The 12,814-nt window shown below is 47.8% G+C and overlaps 1 protein-coding gene across 2 annotated transcripts in view; it reads right to left on the minus strand.

Annotated features, from left to right (window-relative positions):
* The window catches only part of SH3PXD2B (SH3 and PX domains 2B), a 118,942-nt gene that overhangs the window by 19,473 nt on the left and 86,655 nt on the right, over positions 1 to 12,814 (minus strand). For both annotated transcript variants that reach the window (XM_084637428.1, XM_084637427.1), the window contains exon 6: positions 5,033 to 5,058. In XM_084637428.1, coding sequence (XP_084493554.1) covers positions 5,033 to 5,058 — 26 coding nt within the window. The remainder of the gene's footprint in view (positions 1 to 5,032; positions 5,059 to 12,814) is intronic.

Raw genomic sequence — 12,814 nt, forward strand, 5'->3', positions numbered from 1 at the left:
TGGGATGAGGGAGGGGCTCACGGCTGGGGCAGAGAGTCAGGGCTCTCTGAGCTCGGGGTGTACACTCTGGGGTGGGGCCAGGGATGAGGGATTTGGTGTGTAGGAATGGGCTCCGGTTTTGGGGGCAGGCTCAGGGCTGGGGCAGGGTATTGGGGCGCGGGGTTACCTCGGATGGCTCCCGGTCAGCTGCGCAGCCAGGGTGCAGAGGCAGGCTTCCTGCCTGTCCTGGCACTGCGGACCACGCTGCGCTCCGGAAGCAGCCAGCAGCAGGTCCAGCTCCTAGGCAGAGGTGCGCAAGCGGCTCCACGCAGCTCTCGCCCGCAGGCACTGCCTCTCCCCCCCCACCCTCCCAGCTCCCACTGGCTGGAGTGTGAAGCCAGGGCTCGGGGTGGCGTGCAGAGCACGATGGTCCCCCCACTTAGGAGCCAGACCTGCTGTTGGCCACTTCCAGGGCGCAGTGCGGTGTCAGAACAGGTAGGGACTAGCCTGTCTTAGCCGGGCAGCACCACCGACAGAACTTTTAACAGACTGGTCGGCAATGCTGACCACAGCTGTGGCAACCCAGTGCCTTACATTCCACAACCCAGTACTGGGTTGCAACCCACAGTTTGAAAACCACTGTGCTAGAGAGATTTCCAACCCATTCCCATTTTGGCCCTGAGATGTCATAACAGAGAACAGAACCTATCTCATGGTGTTTTGACACTTCCATCTCCAAATGGAAACAGGAAACAAAAAAGGGAAAATAGGCATTTTTGCTAAACACTTTCGCCTGCTCCCCTGCAAAAAACCTTTGGCTTGACTTTGTGCAACTGTTATTTCATCTGTTCCACTGGTTTTCTGGCCTGTGTTATGCAGGTTAGACTAGATGGTAACAGAGGTCCCTTCTTACTTTAAATATCTATGAGTCTATGAATGTCATGATTATTGCAGTGATGATTTTTTTCTGCTCTTGTGCAGAGAACATGCTGAAGTGCAAGCCCCTCCTTGCTGCCTCTCTTATTTGTTCAGCGACTTCCTCAGGGCTGGAAATGATTAAAAAAAAATCATATGGAATTGCCATTTATCAATAGACTTGAAAGGTCTCCACTGTGGACATTCCAGGGCTTGGCTTGTTCTTCCCTTCTGCTGCCCTTTGTCTGTCTTGCCTATTGAGATGGAAGCTCTTCAGGTAGGGACTGTCTCTTCCTCTGTTTGTACAGCGCCTAGCACAATGATGTCCTGATCTTGGTTGGGGATCTCTAGGCAGTATTGTAATACAATAACACGTAGTACAATTAGAGAGACATGACCAGGTTAAGAATAATTTAAAAATAAAACCAACATCCAAATGTCCTTATCTACGTTACTAGACCTTTGAGAATCTGGTAGATGAGTTCCACCGTGTTTCTGCATGCGCGCACGTGTGTGTGTTATATATATATGTCATTTTCACTTTTGGATTCTCAAGCACTAGCCCACTGCCGCAGTGTGTGTGTTGTACACACCTTAGAGGTGAATGTGTATTTACTTTAATATTTTCTATTGGAAGCTTTAAAAAAATAGTGTGTGTGTGTGGGGGGGGGTTGTAAAACAGTTTAAACACAAACAAATTAGGGACAAAATCAGACTTCGGAGTCCTCCTGTGCCCCCCAGCATCTAGCCTGACCTCCAGAAGCACACAAGCCATCGAACAGATTTTCAAAGGGGCTATAATGTACAGTGCCCAACTCTCATTGACTTTTAATGGGAATTGAGCAACTCACTCCTTTCATTCTTCACCAAATAGGGTTAAGGGGATTTAGCACATTACCCATGGCCATTTAACAGCACATTTGTTTATATCCACGAAAATCCAGTTTATAAACATGGATTGTTCCTGCCACTGGCCCTGGAGTGATTGTTCTTCTTAATGTTACCTTAAAGGGCAGCTGACACCTCTTGACTATCCTCAGAGAAATACGCAATTGGAAAACAATTCTATCCCTGAGAATTTGTTACCAGCAGCTTGTTGTTAGTTCCTTAGGGACAATGTGCATTAAAGCAACACTTTTGTTTCTTGCTGTGTGTGGAGTCAGGCTCAGCATAGGAAAGGGATAAGCAGCAAGAGCTAATGGACCTGAGGAGCAAAGATCTTTAAAATAATGATCCCTTAAAGAGAGAAAAGGGAAGGGCCCATCCCCTGCTAGAAGATGTAAGGTATCAACTATCGTCTCTGAAAAGAATCTTGCCATGAGGCATCCCCAGGCCTTAAAGTTACATTTACACAAGCATCTTTCCCCTGCTTGTTACAGTACATTACCTAAGAGCCCTCAGGCCTTCAGAATGAGGGTGGAATTCTGTCCGCATGGGTGCAGTCAGAGTTCTCCTACTGTAGCAGAGTTTGGCTGTGATCCAGCAGGTGCCACAGCAAACAACCAGTAGCTTCCCCTCCAGGTGCACAGCAAGTATCATTCAAGAGGTTAATGATGACTATAAGACCACTGCCTCTCTAATCCTTTCACCATAATGGCACTGCCTATAAACCTGGCCTGCTGGTGGGTTTGCAGCAGCAAGTGGAGCAAATCTGCTAATGCAGCTAACTGAAAAGCCTTTGGCAGCTCGGACAGACATGGACTCTAAGGTGGCTGCTGTGACTCTGCCCTCAGGGAATATTCAACCACAGAAACACTCCCTGCACCCCCAGCCCCAACTCCAGATATCGTCCTCGACTCCCACTGGGTCCGTGGGACTAAGGGCGTGTCCACAAAACAACTGGAGGTATAATTTCCAGCTTGGGTGGATGTACACACACGAGCTTTGAGTGAGCAAGTGTGCTAAAATTAGCAGCGTAGACGTGGCAGTGTGGGTGGTGGCTCAGGCTAGCCACCTGAGTCCTCTGGCCCGGATTGTACTTGGCAGCTAGCCCATTGCCGCCATGGCTACGCTGCTATTTTTAGCACACTCTCTCGATCAAAGCTACCCAAGACCATAAGGTTCCCTCTGCCCCGTCCAGGTGGGTTGAGGTGAAATAACAATATATTGATTCCACACTGCATACAAATACCCTCCCCTCCCGCATTTAGCTGCCAGCTGCTCTCACTCAGTCCTACAAAAGGATTTCATGAGACCGAGAGGCTCACCAGCTTTAGCAAAAGAAAAAGAGAAACCACAGTTTCAGCCTACACTTGTCCCCAACACCACTGGGGCACGTTCTGTGCTCTCTCACCTACCACTCAAAGGACCACCTAAGCTTACACCACAACCTTATGCTTTCTAATCTCCGTGCAGACTTTGCTCTTGTCCCATTGTTTTGCCACAGGAGACTCAGCCACGGCCTGACACTAAAGAGCAGTGGAAGGCTCCTGCAGTTGGCACCTGAGAGTTGTATAAGCCATGCCATAGGGTCCGGTTTAGAGAGCTGCACCTAGTGGCAGTGAGAGCCAGAGAAAAGAGGAACCACCATCCAACAGTGCTCTGCTATATAGCTAAAATCCTACTAGGCAATACACCAGATAACACCAAGGGCACGATGTGCCCCAAGAACAAAGAAAACCCTGTCTTCTCAGGGGGCCATTGTTCTCTCTGCCATCACGTGGTAGGGCAATATTTGACTGGAAAGTTCTTAATAGTCCTCCAGAAGCTTTGTTCAGACCAACTGATGGTGGGAACTTTCCAAAAAGGCACAAGCTATAGATGTACCAAGAGACAGAAAAGAAGGATAAAGGAATAATAGATATCAGCACCAAAGCCCAGAATCAATGGTAGGTACCTGATGAGAAAGACACCATGAAGTCTTGTGTTGGAGGGATGCCCTTCAGAGCCAAAGAGAACACAGAAGATGGAGCTAAGACTTTGGGTGTGTGTACACAGCTCTGTCAACACATCCAATATATCACACGCCCAGGCCAATTCTCCAGGAGCAGGGATTGACTGACACCTGCAGCTCCACATTTCCAGCCCAAAACAAAGCTTCTGCCCTCTGCCTGAAGACCTTTAGGATAGTCCCTCCAATCTGCACAGACTGTACTGAGCTACTCAGATCTAGTAGTCAGGGCTCAACAGAAGACTCTTGTATGGGCCTTTTCATCCCGAGTGGACAGTCACAAAACCCAGTGGATGTTCTTTTCCCAGCCCCTCATCAATCCCTCAAGTCAACCAGCAACAAAACAGAGCTGTGGGGTGTGAGATAGCTTCTTGCAAGGGGCCCCTGATTTCCCCACACAGAAACAGCCGGTGTCACCCAGCAGAAAGGCAAAGCAAGAGCAAAGCCCAAGCGGGGAGTGGCTGTTACTACCTCTCTGAAGGAAAGAAGCCGTTCTCTGGATAAACCCTAATGAAGGAACAAAATGGTGGAGAAAGAAAGCATGAGGAAAGGGGAAATAAACATGGAGGTGAAGGTGATGGTGGAAATGTTAGATCAACAACAAACAATCCTGTAGCCCTGAAGAAGTGGAGAGCAATACACTGCAGCTATGCTCCGTCTGCCCTCCTAACTGCCCCAGCACATCCCTATGCTGAGGTCTGCAAGGGGTAATGGAAGAGGGTTGTTCCACTGTCCCCATGTCACCAGAGGATTCCCTCTGCCCCTTATATGTAGTACACTCTAAAAGGGCAGGGGAAGTCCATTATATTTGGAGGCCCCTATATACCTGCAGAGACACCATACAGGAGGCAGAGAAGAGCCTAGAATTGGAGCTCACAATGGTTTGCCGTGAAACACATGGATGGGCTGCCGGGAAATCAGCCTTCTGTTCACACTCATCCCTTGCCCAATCTCGCCCACCAGCATCTGGGGTGAAGCAGTAACCAAGTTATGGAGCAGAGGAAGGGAAAGATCCAAGCAGAGAGGCTTGCTCCACTTCTGTGACTCCAGATGGAGCTTCTAAGATGATGACCGCCAACCTCTCTCCCACCACTTATTGGTGCTGCAGCTGATCAATGGATGTGTACAAGCTGATGTTATGGACTCTTCCCCCCACCCTCCAAAACTTGTACTGTGTGGACAGGTTACAATGGCAGCAAGACAAAAGGAAGGAGATGCTGAAATTAAAGAAGAAAAAATTGTCCTTACCAGACTTCTTCTTTCCATTGGGTTCCCTGAAAAGAAGAGAAAAGGGGAAGATCAGCAAAGAAAGGGGATACAGTGAGCCATCTAACTTTGAGATAACACATATCAGTGTGGTTTAGTGGTTAGAGCAGAGGCCTTGAGACAGGACCCCGGGTTCTATCCCTTGCTTTGCCACTGACTCACCATGTGACCAGCTGCTTGTCCGATGGAGGACGCCCAGCATGATCAGCCTTTCAAACAGCTGTTTCTCCCACTGATGTGCATTCCTTTACAGGAGCCTTTTTACACAGTGAAGTTCAGTTCTTGAAAGGTTCCCCACTTGCCCTCCCTAGCTGCCTGGCCTGGGAACCAAAGTTCTGACATGGTGGCTTGGAGAAACAGGACAGGAACTAGTGTTGGTTTGACCAAGACATTTCCTGCAGAGGGGGCCCAGCTTGTACGCTAGCAGTAATCCAATGTGATTTTAACACAAACATAAGCTCCTGCTGAACATGAAACACTACTGTGAAGACATCTGGAGACTCACAGATTCTCAGGGCGGAAAGAACCATTGTAATCATAGTCTGACCTCCTGTGTAACACAGGCCATAGAACTTCCCCCAAATAACTCCTAGAGCAGATCTTTTACAAAAACATCCAATCATGATTTAAAAATTGCCAGTGACATAGAATCCACCACAACCCTTGGCAAGTTATTCTAATAGTTAATTATTCTCACTGTTAAAAAGGTACACCTTATTTATAGTCTGAATTTAACTAACTTCAACTTCCAGCCATTGGATCATGTTATACCTTTCTCTGCTAGACTGAAGAACCCATTATTAAATATTTGTTCCCAGTGTAGGTACTTATAGATCATAATCCAATCGCCCTTAACAATCTCTTTCTTAAACTAAATAGATTGAGCTCCTTGAGCCTATCACCATAAGGCAGGTTTTCTAATCCTTTAATCATTCATGTGGCTCTTATCTGAACTGTCTCCAATTTATAAACATCCTACTTAAATGGAGGGGGGGGGGGCGCGCAAGAAGTAGGCACAGTATTCCAGCAGCGGTCACACGGATCCAAATGCAGGGGTAAAATAACCTCTCCACTCCTACATGAGATTCTTCCATTTACGTATCCAAGAAAGGCATTAGCCCTTTTGGCCACAATATTGCATTGGGAGCAGAGGTTCAGTTGATTATCCAGCATGAGCCCCCAAACCTTTTTCAGAATCATTGCTTCCCAACAAAGCCCCCCATCCTGTAATTATGGCCTACATTCCTTGATCCTAGATGTATACATTTACATTTAGCCATATTAAAATACTTATTGCTTGCTTGTGCCCAGTTAACCAAACAATCCAGATCATTCTGAATCAGTGACCTGTCCTCTTCATTGTTTACCATTGCCCCAATTTGTGCATCATCTGCAAACTCTGTCAACTTTATCAGTGATGATTTTATGTTTTCTTCCAGGTCACTGATAAAAATGTTAAATAGTGTAGGGCCAAGAACAGTTCCAGACAGGACCCCACTAGAAACACATTGGCTCGATGATTGTTCCGCATTTACAATTATATTTTGAGACCTTTTTAATCCACTTAATATGTGCCATATTAATTTTATCTCATTCTAGTTTTTTAAATCAAAATGTTATGCGGTACCAAATGAAACACCTTACAGAAATCTAAATATTTTAAATCAACACTGTTACCGTTATCAAACAAAATTGTAATCTCATTTAAAAAAATCAAGTTAGTTTGATAGAATCTATATTCCATAAACCTATATTGATTGGCATTAATTATATTACCCTCTTTTAATTCTTTATTAATCAGGTCCTGTATCAGCCGCTCCATTATCTTGCCTGGAATCAATGTCAGGACAACAGGCCTATCTATAATTATGCAGGTCACCCCCACTAAATATTGGCACAACACTAGCTTTCTTCCAGTCTTTTGGAACTACCCCAGTGTTCCACGACTTATTGAAAATCAACATTAATGGAAAAAAGAAAAGGAGTACTTGTGGCACCTTAGAGACTAACAAATTTATTTGAGCATAAGCTTTTGTGAGCTACAGCTCACTTCATCGGATGCATTCAAGTTTCTCTGCCAGCTTCGAGCTCTTGGATGCAAGTTATCTGGACCTGCTGATTTAAAAATCTCTAACTCTAGTAGCTGCTGTTTAACATCCCCCTGAGATACCAGTGGAATGGAAAGAGTGTTATCATCATATGACGAAACTACATCATCTGTTTTTTCCCAAATACAGAACAGAAATATTTATTGAACACTTCTGGAGAGGGAAGCATTTCATTTACTCTACGCTCCTGGAAAGGGAGCATTGCAATTTCTCAGAGTGTTGAGATTCCCTCAGGGACGAGAGACAGAGACTGACCACTGTATTGGGGAAGATCAGATTCTTGAACGCCAAACCCAAACATCTTGCTAGATACTACTATGGGAAGGAGGGGATGTACATCAGGGTTTTGGGAGCAGATAGTCAGAGCAGGAGAGCATTTCACAAGGGGTGAAATGGTGGGTAGGTGGGTGGAAATAAGGTAGCAGGAGGGCTTGTCCTGGAGTTGGGAAAGGTATTGGCAGCATGTGGGGGAAGGAAAGGGAGAGGGTAACCACACATCCCCTGGCCTTCCAGTTTTACTTCCACCAGTTTCACTTTACTAAGGAACTTGGGAGTCCAGCTAACTCATCCGTGGGGCCCGTAGACAACTCCCCTGTGAATACAATACGGTCTATGGCATTTCAGCATTTAAAAAACAGCCAGGATGCCAGGGCAAGCCCCAAAAACCAGTATGTTCCCAACAACCTGGGAACACCTGGCCAGCTTTAGCTGTAAGCAAATTTGCCAGCATGTTCATCAACTGCTAGTTGTCTGGCCATATTCCCAAGAGGGCTACCCTGTGCCTGACACTTGTGGTAATTACAGGTCTGTGGGGACAGCGACTGTTTTACATCACTTAGCACAATGGAACCCTGATCCCCCACTGGGGCCTCTAGACATGACTGGAATATGAATTAATAATAATCCACCTACCATTTGGCCACCCCTCTTCCCAATCCACACATGAATCCTAGCCTGTCTGGATGAGGGAGTGCATATGATGCATCACTCCTTCTATCCTAAAGCAGGAGTAAGACACACATGCATGCACACGCACACACTTGCTTCCAAGGATGACAACATCCACAGGGCCAACCTTGCAATACAGGGGACCTTCCCCAGGCTCGCCGTTTCCTGACCACTGCTGGAAGGTGAGATTCAGCAGGCCCAAGAGTTGCTGAGACTGCATGAGAGGCTGAGGCCCCAGAAACATAGGGTGGCCAAACAGCCACTTCCTTTGCTTGTGAAGTCCGTGAGCAAAACAAGCTCCCCACCCCACTTGGTCTAAGGCCAAATGACAAAGCAGCTCCAGGATCAGTAAGAAAGGGAGCCAGGACAGAGCTCTGCTGAGTTTTCTATCAAACTTATCAGCGTTTTAAGAACTTCATTACTGCAAATGTAAAATTTTATTCCCTGGAGCGCTGGGTTGATTCAGGGACTCAGTCTGCTGCCTTCAGAGACCAGCCTTTCATCCTGTCAACATGTGTTTCCAATCTGCTGAGTGAACACAGAGCCCACGTCACAGCTCCAGAGGTACCCGCAAAGGAACTCTCCCTGACCCTGCCCTCCACTTGGCCTAGCCTGTCCCAGCTCTAAAGGGAAGCAGGTAATCACAAGGAGAGGGGGGCTGCAGAAACCGCCCTCAGCCAAACCACGAAGCACCAAATGGGGACTTCTACGTTTTAACCCCTTCTAGGCCAGGCCCTGATACACCTCCCGGTTTCATCTTCTCAGGGGCTGTGTATGTACCTTCCCCTCCCAAATAAAGAGGGTGGCACTAGAATCACAGGACAGCTGGGATGTCTGGTCTCCTCAGGTGCTCACATGGTCTAAAGTCACAATGCAAAGAGAAAGGAGGAGCTTTGCTTCCACCCCACAGGGCATGGTTTGCCCTGTTTCTTTACTCTGTGGCTGATGTTCCCACCATCCTCACCACTCCAGAACCACTTTCTCTGTTCCAGGCATATGCTGGGTGGGGAGCGAACAACAGGGCAATATTTCCTTAGGCCAGTGCCCAAGGTGAGTCCCCCTCCCCTTCTCACTGTTCCCACAACCACTTGCCTTGTTGCCCAGTCACCTCTCCCACTCCCCATGCTCAGACCATCCTGGATTACCCCTCTCTTTGGCTCTAGGCAGAGACTGAAGAGGTTGCCTTTCCCCTGTCAAAATGTTACCCTCACCCTCTGGGGGTGGGACACTGGGTCCCAGGGATTACAAACCCAGACCGGGCAACACAAAACCGACATTTCATCAACAATTATTTTCAAATTTCATTCCCTCTCCTTCTTAACACCTGCCTCGATATGCCACTGCCCCCTGCCCACCTCCAGCTTCTTAGCTGTCATCTGTGCTGAGGAGCCGAGTTACCCCCAGGCTTCTAGGCTTTGCAGACTGGGTCAGTGCTGGAAGGCAAAGCCAGGTGCACTCCAGCAGCCTGCCTACCACCAGCTGCTACCTGCCTGCTCTGGGAGCAGCTCGGTTTGCTGGGGATGGAGCTGTGGGGAGAAGGGAGGGAGGCGAGGCCAGCATTGCATTGCTATGAATGGATCTCAATGAGTTTCTGGAAGAGGGTGATGTGCATTTCCTCTGATCGGACAGTGCTGGAAGGGGAGAGTTGCTACCTTTTCCATCATCATCTGCTAAAAGTGTTACCCTAACTCATCCTCCTCCATCTCATTCCACCAGCTGCTCTGTCTGGATGAGGAGGGCTTGGGAGGGCCAGGGGGGCAAAATGTGGGAGGGAAGGGCTGCAATTTCACTTTGCTGCTGGGATGTCTTTGGCAGGAACACAAAGAGCAGCTGGTTTGAACCCGAGCAGATCCCAGCCCATCACCTCAGAGAGAACAAGAGCTCAGACAAGACAGGAAACAGCAATAAGCTCCCAGCAGCCTGCAGTATCTCCCCTTCCCCCACTGACTGGGGAAAGCCAGACAGCAGGAGCACACAGACAGGCCTCCTAGAAAGCCAGAGATTCTTTAATCAGTGAAAGGGGAAATGGGAAACTCGTTTAGCCACATTGGTACAATGATCATACAGCAGGGCTGACTCGACCCAGCAATCAGGGCTGTCACACAGGTTCCCAGGAGCTCCTTAAATTGATGCACTGAGCTACAATAGTGAGGTGCGTGACTATGGGCTTTACTAATAACGTCTGCACTGCATGGGCATCCAGCCAGCACTGACTAAACTCCCAAAGTCCTCTCACAAGATGGATTTTCTAGTTTCTTTGGTTGCTCCGAGGTCCTGATCAGGAATATGGTGGGGAACGTCCTCAGGACAACACTTCACTTACTGTTTTAAGTCAACAGGGATGCATTACTTGGGATTGGGTGTTCTCTGTTCCATCCACTTTGCTTCTCGCATCTAGAATATGCTGTGAACCAGAACACCCACCCTGGAACTGATGTGTTGCTAGTAGAGAACTTTTTTTTAAAAATTACCAATTCTCATATCTATCCCCAATTTATTTTTTTTTGGGGGGGGGGGGCGTGTTTTGAAGCATCATTCATTCCACTAGGAAAAACAGTTCCTACAGAAAAATTGGAACTTTTTAAATGGAATAATTTTGCAATACAAGTGTAAGTGGGCGAGGAAGTGGTTCACTTCTTATCCTGTCCAAGCATGGCTGGGGCTAACAGGGTTCTCACAACATTTACCCAACCAGTGCAGACTGGGCTCTTGGACATGCTGGTGCTCTAGCCTAAGGAAGCTGGTGGTTACAGCATGTTCCTCGGAGGAAAGAACAGAATCCATGTCAACACTGGGTAAAAAAAATCTGTGCTACAACCCTGCAAGCTACCCCCATTGTTAACCAGAGACGCAGCTATTATAGTTCTGCTCCCACTACAGATTTGGTCTAAACCAAATTCGATTCCAGCTCCAAGAGGCTGCCCTGTTAGAAAAGGGACCGCCCTATAGTTATTTCCAGTTCTTTAGTTTCAGTGATGAGATCCCACTGCAGTATTCTGTCTTTAGGGGTAGGAGTGAAGAATGTTGTCTGTCCCATAAAGGACTTGCCCCTACTGCCATGACTGCCATATCGAGGAGATTGCCTTTCATTGAAGTGGTGGTGACTGTGGTTTTGGAGTTGATTGTTCCAGTCCTTGCTCCTGCAGTACACCCACTTACACCCAGAACTACTGTCTGTTTGCAGCAGAGTCCATTCATTTCTCTAGCTACGACTTCTGGATATTAGGACATGTCTCAGATGCCTCTGAATAGATCCAACTGGCCAATGAGAGCCCTTAGCAAAACCAGTATTAGTTACCAGTGTAATGAACGCTACCATATTGATAAGGATACAAGGGTACCAAGACGATCTCCTCCACAACACTCTGCACCCCATCTTTCAGGAGGGACCCCAGCATCCTCCACAAAGATCCAAGGATCACTCCCTTCCCACTCCTGTACCTACTGGGATCTGGCCTGAGACACTACACCCAACTTGCCCGCCAACGCCAGAGCAGGGCAGATAGGCAGGCCTTCTGTCTGAGGGGTGCAGTACAGCCGCTAGCTTTTCCATGAAGGTGGACGAACACATGCAAAGCTATTAAGAGGGAAGAAAGAGCAGGAACATGTTGCCAGTAGAAACTAGCTACATGTTTGCCACTGGGATTAAACGGGGAGGAGGAAAAGGTTCTGTTCCCTGTTCTATGTGTGGAATGTTGTATCTGTGTAGAGTTCCCTTCTGCTGCTTTGGCGCGAGCTCAAACATTCTAGCTTTATCTCCTGACTGCTTCCAGCCCAGCAGCCTGAACCGGGACCTTTCGAGCGCAACATATAAAATAAACTTTGTACATTCAGCTCACATCAGCCCTGACTCTTATTGTGGCCCCATTCTCCTGCTGGCTCTCCCACCTCTGATTTATTGGCACTACTTAGTGCCTGTACTCCCTGTCAGGCTGGCTGCAGGAAGCAATCACTTACTGTGGTTATCATTCCAGCTTCCATCAGAGCATGCAGCGCCAGAGCTTCTGGATTAATAAAATAATGAAGGGCTGCTGAAGTCGCCACCAGGCATAACCTCGTTAGTAGAATAGGCTTTCATCGTCTGGTCAGGCCACTGCTCATTACCATGCGCCTTCCGTCCTGGGCTGCTGCAGGCAACACCCACCAATTACAGCACTTTGCTTCTTCCAGAGCAGCAGCCCGAAGGGATTCTGTCTTCTATCTGCCTCTCAGAAACTTCAGCTTGGCCATCTCCATGCTCTCTCAATACGGGCCTCCCTATATTCAGGATGGGAAGAAGCCACAGGTGCTACAGTTGATCAGCCCCTCTCCTTTAGCTTGTCTCCCTCCTTACCCCGTACACCACACCAGCAATGAGCCCAACCACATTCTCAGAGATCAGCTGTTCTTCTACAACACTCCATTCAAATGGAAGCTATCAGCCACAGAATGAGTTGTAGGGGAGAGCAGGGGACATTTACCTGGGGCCTGAGCTTGACGGGTGCCTGCATTTAGGAAGGGAAGAAAGAAGTTAAAATATTTGTCCCAGGCTTCAAATGCCCTCAACAGCCCCACTGCCAGTAGAATTACCACCAGGGCTATGGCTACACAACAGAGCTTGCAGCTATGCCACTTAGTGCAGATGCTCTAAGCCGATGGGAGAGAGCTCTCCCGTCAACTGAATGACTCCACTCCCCGTGAGCGGTGGTAGCTATGTCAGCAGGAGAAG

Source organism: Lepidochelys olivacea (genome assembly GCF_965140295.1).
Source record: "Lepidochelys olivacea isolate rLepOli2 genome assembly, chromosome: 8".
NCBI lineage: Eukaryota > Metazoa > Chordata > Testudines > Cheloniidae > Lepidochelys > Lepidochelys olivacea.